Source organism: Hylaeus volcanicus, chromosome 8 (genome assembly GCF_026283585.1).
Source record: "Hylaeus volcanicus isolate JK05 chromosome 8, UHH_iyHylVolc1.0_haploid, whole genome shotgun sequence".
NCBI lineage: Eukaryota > Metazoa > Arthropoda > Insecta > Hymenoptera > Colletidae > Hylaeus > Hylaeus volcanicus.
The window spans coordinates 3,622,945-3,640,445 of NC_071983.1; the positions used below are offsets into that span (position 1 = coordinate 3,622,945).

A 17,501-nucleotide genomic window follows, 5' to 3' on the forward strand; every position below is an offset into this window, starting at 1 on the left:
ATTAAACGATCGGAAAAAAATAAAAGAAAAAGAAACTACGCGAGATTAAGAATAATCACGGATCAAGAATAATCACGGATCAAGAATGAATCGAGAGATTTGTTCACCTCTGCAAGGTTTCACTGGCACCCTGTAACTAGGTCCGGCGCATTCTCCGCAGGGACTCCCGGACGTGTCGCTCCCAGAACCCTGTCGGCTGGAGCGCATCTTGCTCTCGGCTTCCGCGATGCTCGGGAAGTATCGTTGCTTGTGCCACCTTGGCGTTTTAGACCTGCGCGTGAAAGAACACCAGAAAGAGGCAGAGAAGAGGGTACGGAACGGAACGTCAAACTCGGAACGAGACACTTAATTGGATTCGATACATGCACGCGACGATGGGGAGCTGGAAAGGTCGAAAGAAAACAGTTACCTTTCAAACTCCACGCTGGACCTCTCGTAGTCGATGGTATTTATGTCCTCGTTCTCTAGATGTCCAAACGTTTTGAACTGCATCGTGTAGTCGAGGGTGGCTGTAGTCACCGAACGATTTTCTCTTCCAGGAACGCTGAACGTAGCGTAAGGACTTATCTCGTACATTTCTGCGGACGAAAACGTACGCTTTACTCTTAACATCTCTCCTGAGTATTTTAACCGTACATGTACGTGTAGTTTAGTCTCTCAAAACGTACACCTTATTCTTGCGTGATAGATACAGTGATATCGAATAGTGAATATTGTTACTATTTTGTAACTCTAATTAAAAGCAAAGGGAACCACGTATGATCGCTTACAGTATATACATTTAGATCGCTCTGGGTTCTAAAGCTATCGTCTGAAAATAACGAATTCTAATTCTGAATACCCGATCCATGGTCGTTGGACTTGTGGTTTTCCTGTTTCACCGGAGAACTGGTATAGACCTGATGATTCCGTCTGTTATCGCGTTCCGCGGTAGATTTCTGCACTGTCGACATGCAACTGGACAGGTGGTGATGTTGCTGATGCTGTTGTTGTTGAACGAGTCCCAGGCCCGATGGCTGGTTCTGTTGCTGTCCAGGGAGCATCTCCCCTAAATAATTTGCCCTGAAAGAGAAACTTCTCATCGTACGCATCTTCGGAAGGATGAACGACAACGAACCCACCTTCCGCTGCGTTTCAGCATCACGTATCCCAAAATAGCAGCCGATATGACGAGCACGATGGCACAGACGAGAGGCACGACGACGTAGAGCACCTTCTGATTCGGTATAGCCTTCTTCACGTCGTCCTCCATGATCAGGTCGTTCGGAGGACCTATGCTGACGCCACTGAGGGTGGTCGTCGCGAACTCCATCTGCGTCTGGGTCGATCCAGCGTCGTTGTGAGCGGTCAGTCGCAAACTGTACCAAGACGCTGTCTTCAAGTCTCTTATGATTAGATTTTCCGTGGCGCGACTCGCTACTAAAATCCATGGTTCGGTGCCGACGCGTCTACGATACTCCACCGTGTAGTATTGGATAGGACAACCGCCGCTTGGCCAAGAAAGGAGGTTTAGTTTCACGGTCGTGCCGTTGGCGGAGATGATGTCCCTTTCTTTTGGTAACAGAGGTGCTGCGAACAATATTTTAGATTAAAGACATTCGCGGCCGTTGTTTGTTGTAATTTTTATTGATTTTGGACTTGGAATCGGAGACTTAAAATTACCAGTTCCTTTGGTCGTGGCGCTTATCAGAGGACTCGGGTCTCCAGTTCCCACGCGATTATGCGCGGTCAAGTGCGCCAAATACGAAGAACCACACTTTAACCCTGACAAAATGAACTCTGTCTGTTCCGGCGACAACGCAATTTCTTCCCAGCCACCTTGGTCCCTTTTGTAACTTAACACGTAACCTAACGAAAGATGCAGAGACCGTGTTAGATGGTAGTGCTTCGTAGTTCCATTTCGTTACATCGGTATCGGTTAGAGTGCATCAGTCACAGTACCTAGATTCTGTTGTGTACCTTGAATAGTAGCACCACCGTTGTTAGGGTGACTCCATCGAAGCCTTATGCTATTCGTTGTAGTATATTGCAGTTCCAACGTCGGTGATTTAGGCGGCATCACCACAACCAGAGTGTATGTTATGGAATCGTCGCCGAACAGGTTGCTAGCCGAGCACGTATAATTTCCAGCCACCGATTGCTCTAATCCTAAAGAACAGATAGATTCGCTTTGAAATGTTCGTGGTACGACTCGACAAAGTATCAGGTCTACCGGAAATTTCTGTCCGGTTTTAGAATAACACGAAATAATAAGTTTCTCGTACCTTGAATATATTTTATCGAATGATATCATTTTTATCGTTATTTATGACATTTTGCCAGGATGATTGCAATTTGTATATCGTTTCTAACGAATATGCGCATAGTCGTTGAAACTTGTAACCGGAACGGACAGAAGACTTTCCGGTAGATCTAATAATCTACGTAGCCAATGATTTGTATTAATCGCTTGTTCGTTAAACTAACCACGAATATTGAGGTGACCGTCGGCAGTCAGCTCGTAATGTCGGCCAGTGGAAACCTGACCGTTCCGATAGGTCCATATAGGCCTCGGTGTAGGATTCCCAACCACCAGACACGACAATGTGATAGACGATTTGATCGCTCTTCTCAGAAGTTGCGAGAACGACGCTACTCTGGCTGGAGCTTTGAAAAGAATTGATCGGATTTAGTCAAACGATCCAAGACTGGATAGCTTAGGCTAATTCTAGCAGAGTCGTCAAACCTCTGGTATTCGTAGTTTGGGTCACTATGGTGGTCGATTCGCCTTCGCCTAGTCCAGTCGTTGCCGACACCCAAAACTCGTACAGTTGTCTGAAAGACAAGGTCCTTTGTTATCGGTTTCATCGATACTCGTGACATTTTTCGTAAAATTGGATAAATCACCTCTCAACTAGACCTCGTAGTTCCATCGTGAGGGTGTCCGTGGGTGGCTCGTGCATAGTGTGCGTGTTGTGGTTGCTGGAGCCAGCTTCTCTGCTGTAAACCGTGTACTTGGAGACGTTCCCATTCGGTTGTAGGGGCGGTAACCACGAAACTAATATACTCTCGGCCGTTAACGCCAACGCTTTGATACCGGCTGGAGGTCCTGGGACTGAAAAAAAATGAATTAACGTTTCTTTTCCGAGAACACGCACCACAGAGATTTCAATCGGCGAAGATCAATAGGGTTGGGTTAACGATTCTCACCATCTTCTTCTGTTGTACAAAAAATCGGCGGGCTCAGGACTCCGTCGCCTGCTCCCGTGTAAGCCAGTACTCTGATCGAGTAGTTCGTGTATTTGTACAAAGTGTGCAGATAAGTTTCCACACTGGATGTCTTTTTCACTTCGCCAACCGTCGATATGTCCACTAGAATAATAGATTAATAGATTAGTTAGTGAATTTCGTCATCACCGCTTTCGAAATAAATCTGTCAAGTCTTCCTCGGTTCAGCTTAGATTATTATTGTTACTCACTGTTGTCGGTAGGCACAGGCCTGTAGTAAACTTTGTAACCCTGAATGATTCCACCGTGTTGATGGGGCGGAGGTGCGCTCCAGGACACCTTTACGCTTTGGGAAGACAGAGCAACGCATAACACCTGGGTTGGCGGAGTTTCTGGCACTGAAACGTTCAATGAAATTCTTATCATTACCAGAATATATTTTTATGTCTCGCTCATTGCTTAGGAACGAGGTTCAAGTACAATTAGGAGGTTCAAGGTTCGCTGTACCTCCTTCTTGAGTAGTTCCAACAATAGGAACGCTGGCTGGACCACTGGCTATGCTGTTGAAAGCTCTGATCGATATATCGTACTTGGTGAATTTTCTAAGGCCCGTAAGTTGCACCTTTGTGGTCGCCCAGCCGTTCACGGTTAAACTTTTGCTTTGGTTCACGCCCGACGTTGAAGACGAATGCTCCGACCACGTCACAATGTAACCCAATAGATCTCCGTTGCAGGACTCTTTAGGGGGTGGCTGTGAATTAAATTGGCAGGGTTGAAAGAAAGAGATACGAACCAAGAATTGATTTATTATTATTTACCTGCCAGCTGACCACGAGCTCTCCTGGTCCAGCGGACTGAACTTTGATGTTTTGGGGTGGTTCGGTCGGCGCTGTTGGGCGAAATAAAATATCCGATAAAATTAAACGGTCGACCAGAGATCAACCCTTTGCACTCGAAAAGTGACTCTCGGTCACCATTAAGTTTCACGCGGCAAGTCTACAATACCGAATGTTTCTTTAGGTTTAATTTCTTCAGAGCTCCAAGTGTCGATAAAATGATTGTCGGTGAGGTAAAGGTGACCTTATTTTCAAATCTAGATAGCTTAGAATTTATGGAAATAGAATGGTAAGAAAAACAAGCCTCGAGTGCAAAGGGTTAATACGTTTCGTTACCTTCTTCTTGGGTCTTCGCCACCACAGGATCGGTGGGCGCGCTCACGTCTATCGAATTTATAGCAAATATGCGAAACGTGTAAGTGACAGCTGGATGAAGTCCTCCCACCAGAGCCACTTCCTGATCCTCGCTGGTCGCTTCGTAAGGGGATAAACCTGTTAATGAAAATAATAACATTATACGCGATAAGTATTTCGAGGAATTCCGTTCAGTTTAATCCGAATCAACAGAAATACCGCCGAGTATCGAACACGCTTATCAGGTTTCGATGCGGCTACGTACCGTTCTGCGTCGGATGTACCGCGTTCCCGCTATTAAAGCTTCCCGGTGAATAGGTGACATTGTGCGTTTTCGCGGGATTCCAATCGTCTGCCAAACCGTGATTCAGGGACCGATACTGAATAACGTAATTCCGTATCGGGCTGTTTCCGTCGAAAGCTCTTTTCCACAGCAATCGTATCGATCGCGAGCCGATTTCTATGACTTCCAACGAGGCTGGCGGATCCGGCCTCTCTGTACACACAAAGCGAGCATAATGAATCCTTTGACCACCGAGAAAGTAAATTCATTTCAATCGAAAATCCTGAATAACCATCTCCAAAGAAAAAGAGGTAACATCGGCGAAGATTTATTTCACCGAATGATCTCTACATACTTTTACGAGAAGAAAACAGAGTTTACCTTGAACAGCTAGGTAAATGAGATGTTCGCTCCTCCCGTACGCGTTGTCAGCTGTACACCGATAGACCCCGGAATCCTGACGATCGCTGCTGCCTATCGACAACTGCGATTTCAGCCCGTGCTCCGTTTTCATTTGGCTTATGCTCAGTCTGTGGCTGTTCGTGTCCAAACGGTCGCTGTTGTGCATCCACAGCACTTCTATGGGATTGTCACCGATGACGGTGCAATCCAGAGTCACGGACTCTCCTCGGCGGATCGTCACGTTTTTGCTCTGAAACTCGAATCTCGCCGGTTCTGGAAGACAAACGATCGCGAAATGTCACCGCGTGAATTACACCCAAATCCTCGGCGAATCGCGTATAGACAACGTCGGCGCTTACCGTGGACGGACACGTAAATCACTTTGCTGAGGCCAGGTCCGATCCCGTTGTTAGCACGGCAGAGATAGTGACCCTCGTTCTGGGGCCCAGCCGAGGCGGTCCATAGTGATCCGTTGGGCAATATGGTCAGCCTGCCGTCGGAGCCGTCGACCAGTGGCTGATAGTCGTTAGCAGTTCGGCTCTTGGAACGCAGCCACGTGACTCGCGGCGGTGGAAACCCTTTCGCCTCGCAATGAACGTTCAACGGGTTACCGAGCAGGGTGGCCACGTCTTGCGGTTCGAAGATCCATTGCGGCGGCACTTTGACCAGAAGTTCGGCCGTGTGGTTTACTTTGGCCGCGCTATTTGTTGCCACGCAAGTGTACTTGCCGCTGTGACGCGACGAGAGTTCCTTGAAAACGAGCAGACTGAAGAACTCGGCCACTCTGTCTTCGATCTGGAACGAGAACGAGAGTCAAGGTTTGTCTCGACGACAGGAATTTGGACGCGTTTGCGGTTTCGTAAGTCGCTTCGGTTGGGCGTATGCTTGAACTTCGATGTTTCTACTTTCAGAGAAAAGGGGACATACGCGTAAAGAAGACGGCAGTGGTTCGCCATCTTTCAGCCAGGAGAAGTATATAGGGAGGTCACCGGACGTTACGCTGCACGTGACTTGAGCACGGCTGCCTTCCTGTAGATTTGCTGGGAAACTGAATGGGCTCATCACTGGAGGACCTGAAACGAAAATTCCACGCGGTCGTGGAACGTGTCAATTATTATTCTATTTTAGTCAACGATATAGAAGAATGTTTCCTGGAATGAACATTTAAATTACAAGTAAGATTTCGTTCTTAGTAAACTATGTATATTCGTCGAATATTGTTATTAGGTCTACCCGAAAGTTCTGTCCGTTTTTAGAATAACACGAAATAAATAATTTCTCGTACCTTGAATTTTATTATTATTTACGACATCTTGCCAGCGTGATTGCGCATAGTCGTTGAAATTTTGTAACCGGAACGGACAGAACTTACCGGTAGACCTAATATTTAGGTATACAAATTTCCTGAATATATAATACCTTTTTCGCGCAGAGTCCCATAAATCTCCACTGTAGAAAGTTGCGAAGTACAAACGAGCTTCGCGGTATTTATTTCGAGAGTAATTTAAGAGCCACGGACAAAAAATAGAGGGTAAAGTATTTCTACCCTCCGACCACGTATTCTTTCGACAAACCCCCAGCTCCCTTCTCTCGAACGTCTTGACAAACGAGGGAAACGTAAAAAGTAACGGTACAGGAATTCTTTCGGGTGTGGAATTTACTTCTTTCATTGAGCTTCGCGACTTCTTCGCGAGCTCGAGCGAGGCAACCGCAAGAAAACAGAGAGAGAACGGTCGCGTTTCTTCTCAACCCGAGTGTCCACGTACGATTACTTACTGTCCCAAACTTTCGCGGGAGTACTTGAACGGGACGATAACGACCGAGTTATCGGTGCCCTTTCTTAACGTAAATACAAATTAAATTCTGTGAAAGTGTACTCACTGCTAACGGTGAGTCGAATGTCCCTACTCGCTGTTTCCCCTGTCCTCGACTTGACAATGCAGGTGTAAATGCCAGCATCGTTTGGATCTACATTGGAGATCGTCAGGTGGCCCTCCTTGTCGACGTGATGTCTTATATCCAAACGTAGGTCAACGCCGCCGTGGGACCACTCGACTGATGTGACAGGGTATCCGGAATAAGGACAGGCTATGGTGGTATCGACGCCAGCTATCGCGCGGACCGGTCCTATCGATCGTATATACGGTGGTCCTGAAATTATCAATCAACGCCAAATACGTTTTAATGCGCGATTCATAGAAGAGACGTTGTTGGAGTCGGGCGTAACCGGAGGTAACTGAAATCGTAGCAGCTCCGAGTAGGACATTAGTACTTAACGGGTTAATGCTCCTACAAATCAAGTGGTCAAAACGTGGCGTTAATTGCCGTTACAATTACCGTAGATGTTCAATCTCGCTTTATGCTCGACGGTGGCCAGAGTATTGGACGCGACACAGGCGTACAGGCCGCCATCTTCGGCGCCGGCCGACGATATGTTCAAATGACTGATCACGTCCCCGGACTGATCGACGTACTGTCCTATCGCGTACCTGCGTGGACATTGTTTGCAGTTAAGAAGAGAGAGAATATTGATCGATGAGATCTAGACGCGCACCTGTGCCCAGCTGCAATTTCGCTCAGAGGTTCTCCGTCTAGGAGCCAAGTAAAGGATGGAGGAGGAGATCCTGTCGCGGAGCATCTCAGGGACACCGGTGGTCCTGGTCGCAGTGCCTGCTCGATGAACGTGTACTGCAGCTCTGGCACGGTATCTGAGACAGTTTCTTCCGTCAGAACCATTACTCCATCGCTTACGGGTTTTGTCGCGATTGCGACACAGAAAGATCGATCTCGCGAGGAATTTGGAAAGGTCGATTACATAGGCAATCGTTACTTCAGTTTCGTACCTCCGAGTTTCAGTTCCGCAGTGGCTTGAGCGTTTTCCTTGTCGCTCCTAACGAGGCACTGATACATCCCCTTGTCCTTTCGGCCGATCGAGCCTACCACGAGCACCAGAGGAGCCAACAATTTGATCCTCGTATCCTGCGCGGTCAATACCGGTACACCGTCGTGCAACCACTCGACGCTTTCGACCGGATAACCCTCCACCGTGCAATTCATAGTGGCAGACTCTCCGGAATTGATGATCTGTAAATACCGGGAAACGGTTAACGATTCGTGCAACGAAAGTTAATGCCCGCGTCCACGAATCGCGCGTCCCTTCCCCTCTTCCTCGTTCCGTCGGCTCCGTTCGATGGCTTTCCAAACGTTCCGACGAAACGACGGCATGCCTGTCGCGAGTTACAACTATAGTTTCGAATTATGCGATTCGTGACTCGTCGGGATCGCCGAGACGTACCTGAACGCGTGGTTGTATCCGCGCGTTAAGTTTTGACGTGACCGACAGGTGCGTTTCGGCTCGTTGCTCGCCGAGCTGATTGCTAGCCCGGCAAATGTACCTTCCCGCGTCCTGAGCATCCACGCGGCGGATTTGCATCAAATCGCCCCACAGTTGAATCCGCCCGAACGATTCCACCGGTATCGAGTGGCCTGCAACAACAGCCCGACGTGTTGTGCTCGATAATTTACGTGGTAGGGATGGGCAACGTCTTTAATAACGGCTAAGCGACCAATTTCCCGTTAACAGTTTAAAATGTATGAATGATTTGAACGAATGAAATAGAATTAGTACTATAGGCAGGGTTGAGCGAAACTTCAAGAACTGCAAAACAAATTAGAACGAATGAAAATGTCCTCGATAATGTCCAACAGAGATGCCAAAGATCGACAAAATATTTGTTCATTTTCAAAGATGGCACGCTCCGAATTACACGGTAAACAGTATCTCCTAATCAAACCAACCGTTAACGTCGCGGTACCAGGTAAATTGCGGGGGTGGACTCCCCTGGGCGGAGCAAGTGAGATGAACATCCGAGCCGCTTTCCGCGGATATGGCGATCTGCGATCTTTGCATCAGCTTCGGCGCCATGGATCTGTTTGGTTCTGAAAATTGCACGCAGCGTGAAAGCAGATTCTCTACGGCAGTCATTAAGAGATCATTGTAAGCGGAGCTGACGTGCCTGTGACCGTTAACGTTGCGGGCTCGCTTCTTCTTCTTTCGCTGGTTAGCGCGTGAAGGGTTAAACACGAGTACGTGGCTCTGCCATCTTCTGGTCTGGCAGCTCTGATGTGCAGGTCGCCTTGGGAAGTAACGACGAATCTTCCACCTGTAACAAGATAGAAATTCCTAGACGAAGGGAGACGATACGCGTTTCATAAGCCGTAGATGTATAAGGCGATTTCACCTCCAGCGAGAGGAGATATAGTAAAGGGTATTCACTGGATCGGGTCCATTATTTCGAACGTATCCGCCTCTCGTCGAAAGAGGCTTTACCTTGGCGCTCCGGAGGATCGCTGGAGCCGCTGAAATCGAAAACAAAAGCACGGTGCGGGATTTCACCTAGCCGCGATACTCCCGATATTTTTGCCCCGATTCCAATCCGCGGGAGCAAAAGGTTATGCAAAATCCTCGGCATCTGTCGATGAAATCCCGTCGAATCACCGACGGACGTACCGTCAGGCGTGAAATTTTCAATTTAGTCGAGCCAACGGGCAGACCCCGGGACCCGTCGCGTTGATTCGCTGGACCAGCCAGACCATCCGCTGGGGCTCCTTTTCCATCAGGAAACGAACGTCAAGACCGTGGACTGTTCGTTCGAGATTTCTTTTTTTTTTTTTTTCAGACGAGCAATTGTCCAACTAATCGGAAGAAATTAAGAAAATTCGTTATTCCATAGACGTAGGTTTAATTTACAGGGCTTCGGAAGGTTTCTTTTATTTTCGGAGTATTCCGCCGACACTTTCGCGTTAATGGTAAAGATGGATTATCGCGATTCTACGGTGGAGTAAATGAGATGTGAAATTGCAGGGTCTCTTGATAGATGAGACGGGGTATCAGTTTTGAAACGACGAGAACTGTTGATACGCGAGACTCCTCGCAGGTGAATTTCGATCGAACCGTAAGCTGGTTGCTGGTGCGTAGAAACGTTCTTTTCTGTCCCTTCGATCCCTCGAACTCGCTCGAGTCAACGATCAATAATTTCGAGAAATTCCTTGGAATTAAACGGACCTAACTTCCTTGTCCGATATTCCTTGGACATCCCCAGAATTGCGATATAGATTTAGCGTTCGGCGTTATTTATCGCGTTCGCAGCCGCTTCGTTGCCATTTCTTATTTCCTGAACATCGAGTTATCTCTTTTTCCCGCTCCATGTCAAAGGGCGTCCACGCAGAAAATCATGGTAGGCAACGGTGGTCGCACGAGTGGCTGCGGACGCGTCCGAGGAAGTAGGAAATAAGGTAGTCGGTTGGTCGCGACTCCGCAAGGATGAGCTTTCTAGGACGCGGAGGATTCGACTCCAGGGGAGAGCGGAGAATTGTGGACGCCACGAAAGGAGCAATTTAATATCGCCTACCTCGACGGAATAAAAATACGAAGATAAATAGCCTTGTAAGTTGGGTGGCTCGGCTACGTGGTCTTCGAGGCACACGTACGGCCACGTCACGCGCGACTATGGTTATGTGAAAGTTGGTGGAAAACGGGCCAGGTTACCATCGATAAGATGCGATAAAACTCGTGGTTTATCGATAGCGTTCGGTGGTTTTTCACGCAGGGACGCGGCAACGGGCGTCGCGTTGGGGAAATATCGCGCGAGGACAGACGCGAACGTTTCCTTTCTCCATGCCAACTTGTATATTTTTCTTACGAGAAAAGCTTTGTAGGTGTCCGCCTCCGATTGTTTCCATTTTTGGATATGTTTTAAAGGACCAAAAAGCGAGATATACGTATCTTTTCATATTAGCCCGTTTTCATATTTAAGGTGCGAAACGAACCCCTAAAGTTTCGGCTACAATAGGCTATCGTTATAAACAAATTATTTTTTATATGCGGATAGAAAACCATGATACTTTTTCTTAAAAAGTTTCATGATAGTTCTATGATAGTTCTATGATAGTTTCACAGATAGCCTATTGCAGCTGAAACTTTAGGGAGTCGTTTCACCCCCTAAATATGAAAACGGCTCGATATAAAAAAAACACGTACATCTTATTTTTCGGTCCCTTAAAACATATCCAAAAATCGAAACAATCGGAGGCGGACAACTTAAAAGCTTTCCTTGTTAGTAGACGACGTAACGATACTTCGGAAGAGTTTATATTCGGAGTAATCAAGTTTATACGGAAAACAACGTTTAACTCCGACAAAAAGCTGTCGAAGCTTTGTTCAGAGAAAAACGAAGCTGCGAACAATATCCGAATGGTAGCAATCCGCGATATAGTCGTTGGATGCGTGTCTGTTTCTTTATACAGCGCCGAGATGCACGATCTCCCGAAAGAAAGGGTCAAAGGGACGGGGACAGAGAGGCATAGTTCGGCTGAATGCGTCCATTACGAAGGTGCTTTACGCGTTTGAGAACAGGCTCGCATCCGATGTCGAGGCCTGGCACCCTCGCGAGCTGTCGCGTGTCCTGGCAGGAAGACGAGAGGGAAAAGGGTGACGGTGGGGTTTATCGATTCTTTTCCAAGTTTTTCTTCTTCGCCGGGTCGCGTCAAACGGCTCCTCTCCAGCTTTGTCGTACCTTTCTTGCTGGCTGTCTGTTCCGTGGGAGACACATTTTCATTATCCCGAGCGAGACCTCTGCCGCGTTACGACGCCGCGCGCCGTCTACGACGCTCGCGAAACATCGAGACACGCGATCCATTCAGCACTTTTGCGGTCACGAACCGTTCTTTGAGACGGTGATTAAGGGTGTCTTCTACTCCAGACGTTCTAGAACATTGATTTTCTTCCTTTGCATTCTCTTCGAGTTGCGAGTGTCCGGGAACACGTTCTCGGAGTAGTGGATTTCGCATTGAAAAGTTGACGCGTGTTTCTCTAAAGCGTTAAACCAGGGGCGTTCAGTGGAAAAAAATTCGATACTTGTCCAGTAATTTCGAGAAGACGAAAAGCAAAAGCGTCGATTTTCGTCGAAGGTATCGCGAGCCATCGACCTCTCAGGATCGGTTTCCAAAGTTGCCCAGTCGTCGAGACGTCTCTCAGCAAGAGTGGCGTTCTCTCGAGCGCGCGACGTTCGCAATCGTTGAGAGCGAAATCGTCGACGCGATCTACCCGCGGTGCATCGAGGCTGCCTAGGCGGTCCTTTCAGACGCTGAAAGACTATCGTTCCATCGATTCCTTGTTTGGGGTGAACGGCTGGGTCCGCGGATCGAGAACCGTGGGAACGGCAATGTGTCGATGACAGAACGCTCGGGCGCTTCGCGTCGGCGTCACCTCGATATGGCGACGGAGGCTTCTGTTCTTCGGTCAGGATAGCGACGACGATAACCGCCGCACACGATGACGAAGAGGCTCGCGCGCACCGGCGCTGGCGCCACGACGTGCAGGTGTTTCGACGGGACGTGTACGGGGGCACAATGTTACCCGCCTAGTTACGAAACAAACGTATCACACCCCGACACGACGTGATGTTCTCCATGATATCCTGCCATCCGCAGACCCCGGCCTTCTATACCTGTATATAACGGCGTACCTGTTACGTGCACCCGACCGGCATAAATATGTATGGAACATGAATGCCTGAGCGTGTACAGGACGATCCGAACCGGGGAGTTAGCGCACGTACCTGGCCTCCACGGATGCGAGAGGGCCGGGGAATCGTACCGCGAGCCTGGACGCGTCGCTGTCCTACTCTTTTATAGGAGAGGGGTTACCGTATCGCGTAACCTTGTTGCCGTTTGAACAAATGGTTTTTCCCTTTAAACGCGCGCGAGACTGGCGTTTTCCCCAGTATTTTCAGCGTATCCCGCTGGGAGTTTCGTATCGGTACCGCGATGGATCATCGCGATCTTACAGGGGCTAACGAGAGAAATTGCAGAGTTTCTCGATAGGTGAGCTGTCGAAACGAGTTAGGAATTTACTAGTTAATAAGGTTCAACGAGAACGGTAAACTCGATTTTGAAATTTCTGCGTATCGAGCATACGAAACTTCTCTCGATCTTCTTCTGCTCCAAAAGTTTCCGTCGTCGATGCTTGATTCGCTTTTATTCGGAAGCTGGAGGGGCAAATGGATACTTTCGCGAGCGAACGAACCGTTCGATTGAAATACGTGCCCGGAGAATCTGTCGCGAACGTGCGTCCGTCGGCCGTTCGAAGATTTTACAAAGTAGGGTGGAAGCTTTTACGTAAACGCGCCGTCTCAGTAACTCTCGCTCTCTTTGTTAAGACTCCTCTCGTCTGATCTGGTCTGAAATGCACGTTTCAGTTGTACGCGCGTTGAAAAATATTCGCTATTTTCCTACTCTCGATCCACGATCCTCGGAGGCTCTCGTCGCGACGCGGGGAATTAACCCTTTGCACTCCAGGCCCTTTTGTTTGTATCTACCAGCAACTCGAGATGCTTTCTTAGCATTCTATCGCCACGAATGCTAAGATTATATTGATTTCGAAAATGAAATCTCTAATTTGAGATTTGAGAATCGGGTCAGCTTTGCCTTAACGACAATCATTTTATTGGGACTTCGAGTTCCAAAGTAATTAAACCTAAAGAAAACCTAGTGGTAACTGAGAGTCACCTCTCGAGTGCAAAGAGTTAAACCTGCCAGTTGTTCAAACTAGCTAGACTCTCGGCAAAGTCTCGTAATATTTTCCCGACCGATTCTCGATCTTTCAGTCTGCAACATTTTGTCTCGAACATTTTTGAAAGGGCAGCTTCTAGATGTAAGAACGGCGTGGTTCGTATGTAAGGGTCAATGTCGGAGTAAATATTCCCAATCGTAATTCAAATTTCGTGTTCCCGAAGGAGGTCCCTTCCACGCGTTCAGTAAATCATGAGTTCAACGTTTGGAGGTTCAACGTCTGAACGTCTCCATTGACCGGAAGAGAGCCGAGCGATTCAGGAGTTTATCTTCTGTCATTCTGGTAATTGGTAACCCTCTTCGCGAGAGCGAGTAATGTTGACATCTCATTCCCTGGTTAAAACTAGCTCCTGGTGTCCTGGGTACCGTCGACTCGCCTGAAAATTCCTCTTCTGTGCCCGGCGGATGACGTCCTCCGACATCAGCGGAGCTCGTACGAGTGTCTGCACACATTTGCAAAGCGACTTGGCCCCTCCCCGTCTTCCTCCGTCTCTTGTTCCCATCCTCATTTCCCGTTTCCGTTGCGCCTCGTGTTATGATTACAGTTTTATACCGTTTTTTTTTTTCGCGTCGACATGGTCCAAAGTTGTCTCTACTCTTCAATTTGTGTTCGTCAGCGTTCACGAGAAGATACTTTTTTTTCCCGTGCGATCTCTTTTCACGCAGAGTGTTTACCGTTTTCGTTATTTAACGTCGTTTCACGGTACATATTAGTAAACGACGAGACGAAAGCTACCGTGAAGATCTTTCGTTTTTACCAGGATACGTATTTTGGGGGCGAGAGGTATTCGTAATCCTTCGTAAGAATGGATATTAACAAAATCAACGTAGCGTTTAGTATTTAAAGAATTCCTGCGAGCGAACCAAAGCAACCCGGTCCACCGTTTCGGAGGTTCAGGGTACACGGGGAGACTCGCAAAATTTTTGTGTCGCCCTACTCGTGGCGGATCGTCGTGCTCTTCCATTTAATTCCCTCTCGCTGTTGCAACGCGCGGAAGTGGCTTTATACTTTTAATAATAGCCCGTCCTCCACCTACCATCTCCTCTCGCAGTCGTCCCGTCGCCGGAAATAGGTGCTCGACCCTTTTTCCGGTTTTTCAGGCAAACGGAACACGCACGTGCATGCAGTCATTCAGGAGCTTCAGTCGCGAATGCGTTGCAGCCCCGTTGGGAGCCGCTGGAGCATTCCTCTCCGGCTTTATACCTTTGTACAATCCCTCGTCTGTTTTTCATCGTCGCTAACGTCGACGACGACGACGACGACGACGACGACCGAGTCGACGTCGACGAGGCACACGAGCCCGTTCTCTCGACGGGAGTAACGGTCGTTAAGTTCGAATCGGGATAATTGACAAAGCGGACGTGGAAGCTTGACGGGATCCGTCGGATTTTCTCGAGCCTTTCGAGCGCGCGTTTTCTTTTCCGTTTCGTTGGCGCTCCTTCGCTTCCACCCTCCGCGTCGACAGACTGGCGAACATTTCTTCCTTTTTTTTTTTAGCCTTCCCCCAGAGGATCAAAGTTTGGTAGTCGCTCGGGCAATAAAATGCCGCCCCCGCGAGGAGTTTGAGCTTTTGCGAGCGGAAGAGTCGTTACGAGAAATGTTTTAGGGTCGGAAGAGAAAATGAGATACTGTGCGAGTCGAGAGAATGGAATCCGTTTTCGCGATACCTTTTCGTCGGGTTCTTGGAAGAGGAAATGCGCGAAGCGTAGACGGCGACATGTTCCGAATCATTTACGGTCTGAGCCGATCGAGTAGAATAGGCACAACATTGGTACGCGAATAGGAGACGCACCTCGATTTTTCTGATTCGTTCAGTGTCCTACGGGACGCGGATTACTTCTATTTGCATTCTCGGTAATCACGATTAAAGTGTAATTTAAACGTTCGGTTTCTCCATCCGCGCGAGACACTTTAATTTCGATTTAAAAAAAAACCAGGCGAGGCCATTCGCGAACGAGTTCACCGGGCAACCGTCTGAGTGAAGTTTAAACGTTTATTCCCGACGCGTGGAACTTTTCATCGACTGGTCCCGCGCTAAACAATCCACGAAACAGTCCCGGTGAAAAAAGGCGAAAAACGGTCTTCAAACTTAATTTTCTATGGCGCGAACTTTCGTCGGAGCCTTTTCATAAACAGTTCTCGGGGCAACCCCGGGGGGAAAAATACCGCCACCATTTCCGTTGGGGCTTTCATTCGCGAATTTGATACGAATTAAAACCGCGCCAAGCTCGTTCCGTCGTACCGTGTAATCAGCTCTGTATTCCGTATAAAGAGCTCGTTAGCTTGAAATTATATACGAAAAGAAAGAAGAAGAAGGTAAACGTATCATCTCCCTTCGCAATCTTTCGATATTTGTCAGAGAAATCCCGGATCGGCAGATGTTCGCGAATGGCGGCACACGCGAATATCGAACTCGTCGATGCCGTATTCGGGCGCGTCTCGGCATAAGAATCGCGACATCTGCAGGATACGTCCCTCCGGCACCCTAAGAGATCGCCAACCAGTTCCGCAGGAGTCGCGACAATAACGCAAAAGTCGAGGAGCACAGTCGGAGCCAGCATGGATCTAGCTGGGAGGTCGCGGCACTCGGGCGTTTTAATATCGGGAAATGGCGAAAACAAACATGGAAACGCTAGAAGAAATATGGAAATCCCGATGCAACACGGGGGAATATTCAGAGGCGGGGATCAGCATGGACACGACGACGAGATAGTAATATACGGTCGTACACGATACGAGAGACTCCCAACTGCAAACACCGGATCGCTGGTTACGGTTGAGGTTGCGCGAATCCGCGTTCTACGCGACAAAAACGGGAAAGGGAAACAGGGAGAGAGCCAGGCCGGGATTTATTATACGGAACGGGGCTGTACTCGTTGCAAAATTACTTCTGAGTCGCCTGGAAGTATGGGAAAGTAGCAGCGAGACCGCGGTAATTAAATTTCCGTGAACGACGGGAATTTTCGAAACTTTTCGAAAAACCGAAAGGAAACATTTGCGCTGCCTTTTGTTCCCGAAAGAAAGAATCGAGCAAGAACGATCTACGTTCTACTTGTTCAACTGCGATATCTGTTCCACTTGTCCACGTAGGAACAGTTCTAATTCCACTTTATCAACCGGTATGCCCTTGTTCTACTTCTTTTAAGTAGAAGCGGGTCTCTTTCTTTTTGTCCAACTAGGGATAGCTCCGATTCCAAGGAACGACGATTTAACGTCATCGAGGAACCCTCCGCCACCCTCGAGGGTAGTTGCGCTGTATCGAAGTGAATGTTTTTATCCTTTTCTCGGGTCTGTTCTATCTCATTTAGAATTTCGCGACACGGCGGAACAATTTATCATCGTGTCGCAACAGATAAATACGCGAAGCTGCTAGAAGCAGTTCCGCGAACTCGTCGAAAGATTCTTATTCACTCTGGTCGGAGCTTTTTCTTCTCGTTTCATTCTTGCGCTCCGCGTTCGATACCTTCAAAGATAAAGAGAAGCGAGTTTCCTTTCAAATTTCAAATAGTTCGTTTCGATATCGCGAAATTACAATCCTCTCGTTTGCATACATACAATTCTGTCCACGAACATTTTTCTCCAAGCTGACACGGAACAAAGTTCTCGTGGTATCTTTTATGAAAACTCATTTTCTCGGGCAAATACGCGAAAGACAGAGTCTCTGATGCCGGTGTCCGGATAAACCAAGTGGAATCTAATTATCGAGCCTGGCTGCACCTCATTCAGCATCCAGATGTAAGCGTATCGCGCCATCGATATTACATTTTCCGCGTGCACGTGACTTGTT

At 48.0% G+C, this 17,501-nt stretch overlaps 1 protein-coding gene across 3 annotated transcripts in view; it reads right to left on the bottom strand.

The window, feature by feature from the left end:
* LOC128880644 (cell adhesion molecule Dscam2) overlaps nt 1-17,501 on the bottom strand; it is a 140,209-nt gene that overhangs the window by 4,350 nt on the left and 118,358 nt on the right. Inside the window, exons 7-31 of one of the 3 annotated variants that reach the window (XM_054130934.1) lie at nt 9,099-9,245; nt 8,881-9,021; nt 8,378-8,568; nt 7,926-8,166; nt 7,637-7,790; nt 7,420-7,571; nt 6,964-7,233; nt 6,010-6,155; nt 5,442-5,877; nt 5,062-5,355; nt 4,663-4,893; nt 4,380-4,535; nt 4,026-4,096; nt 3,715-3,958; nt 3,459-3,605; nt 3,190-3,351; nt 2,887-3,094; nt 2,726-2,814; nt 2,467-2,646; nt 1,960-2,148; nt 1,663-1,848; nt 1,122-1,569; nt 842-1,062; nt 410-578; nt 108-256 (exon numbers count right to left, since the gene is read on the bottom strand). In XM_054130934.1, the coding sequence (XP_053986909.1) occupies nt 108-256; nt 410-578; nt 842-1,062; nt 1,122-1,569; nt 1,663-1,848; nt 1,960-2,148; nt 2,467-2,646; nt 2,726-2,814; nt 2,887-3,094; nt 3,190-3,351; nt 3,459-3,605; nt 3,715-3,958; nt 4,026-4,096; nt 4,380-4,535; nt 4,663-4,893; nt 5,062-5,355; nt 5,442-5,877; nt 6,010-6,155; nt 6,964-7,233; nt 7,420-7,571; nt 7,637-7,790; nt 7,926-8,166; nt 8,378-8,568; nt 8,881-9,021; nt 9,099-9,245 (5,022 nt within the window). Of the gene's footprint in view, nt 1-107; nt 272-409; nt 579-841; nt 1,063-1,121; nt 1,570-1,662; nt 1,849-1,941; nt 2,149-2,466; nt 2,647-2,725; nt 2,815-2,886; nt 3,095-3,189; nt 3,352-3,458; nt 3,606-3,714; nt 3,959-4,025; nt 4,097-4,379; nt 4,536-4,662; nt 4,894-5,061; nt 5,356-5,441; nt 5,878-6,009; nt 6,156-6,963; nt 7,234-7,419; nt 7,572-7,636; nt 7,791-7,925; nt 8,167-8,377; nt 8,569-8,880; nt 9,022-9,098; nt 9,246-17,501 lie in introns of all 3 variants that reach the window. The other 2 variants (XM_054130933.1, XM_054130932.1) reach the window with 2 other exon arrangements.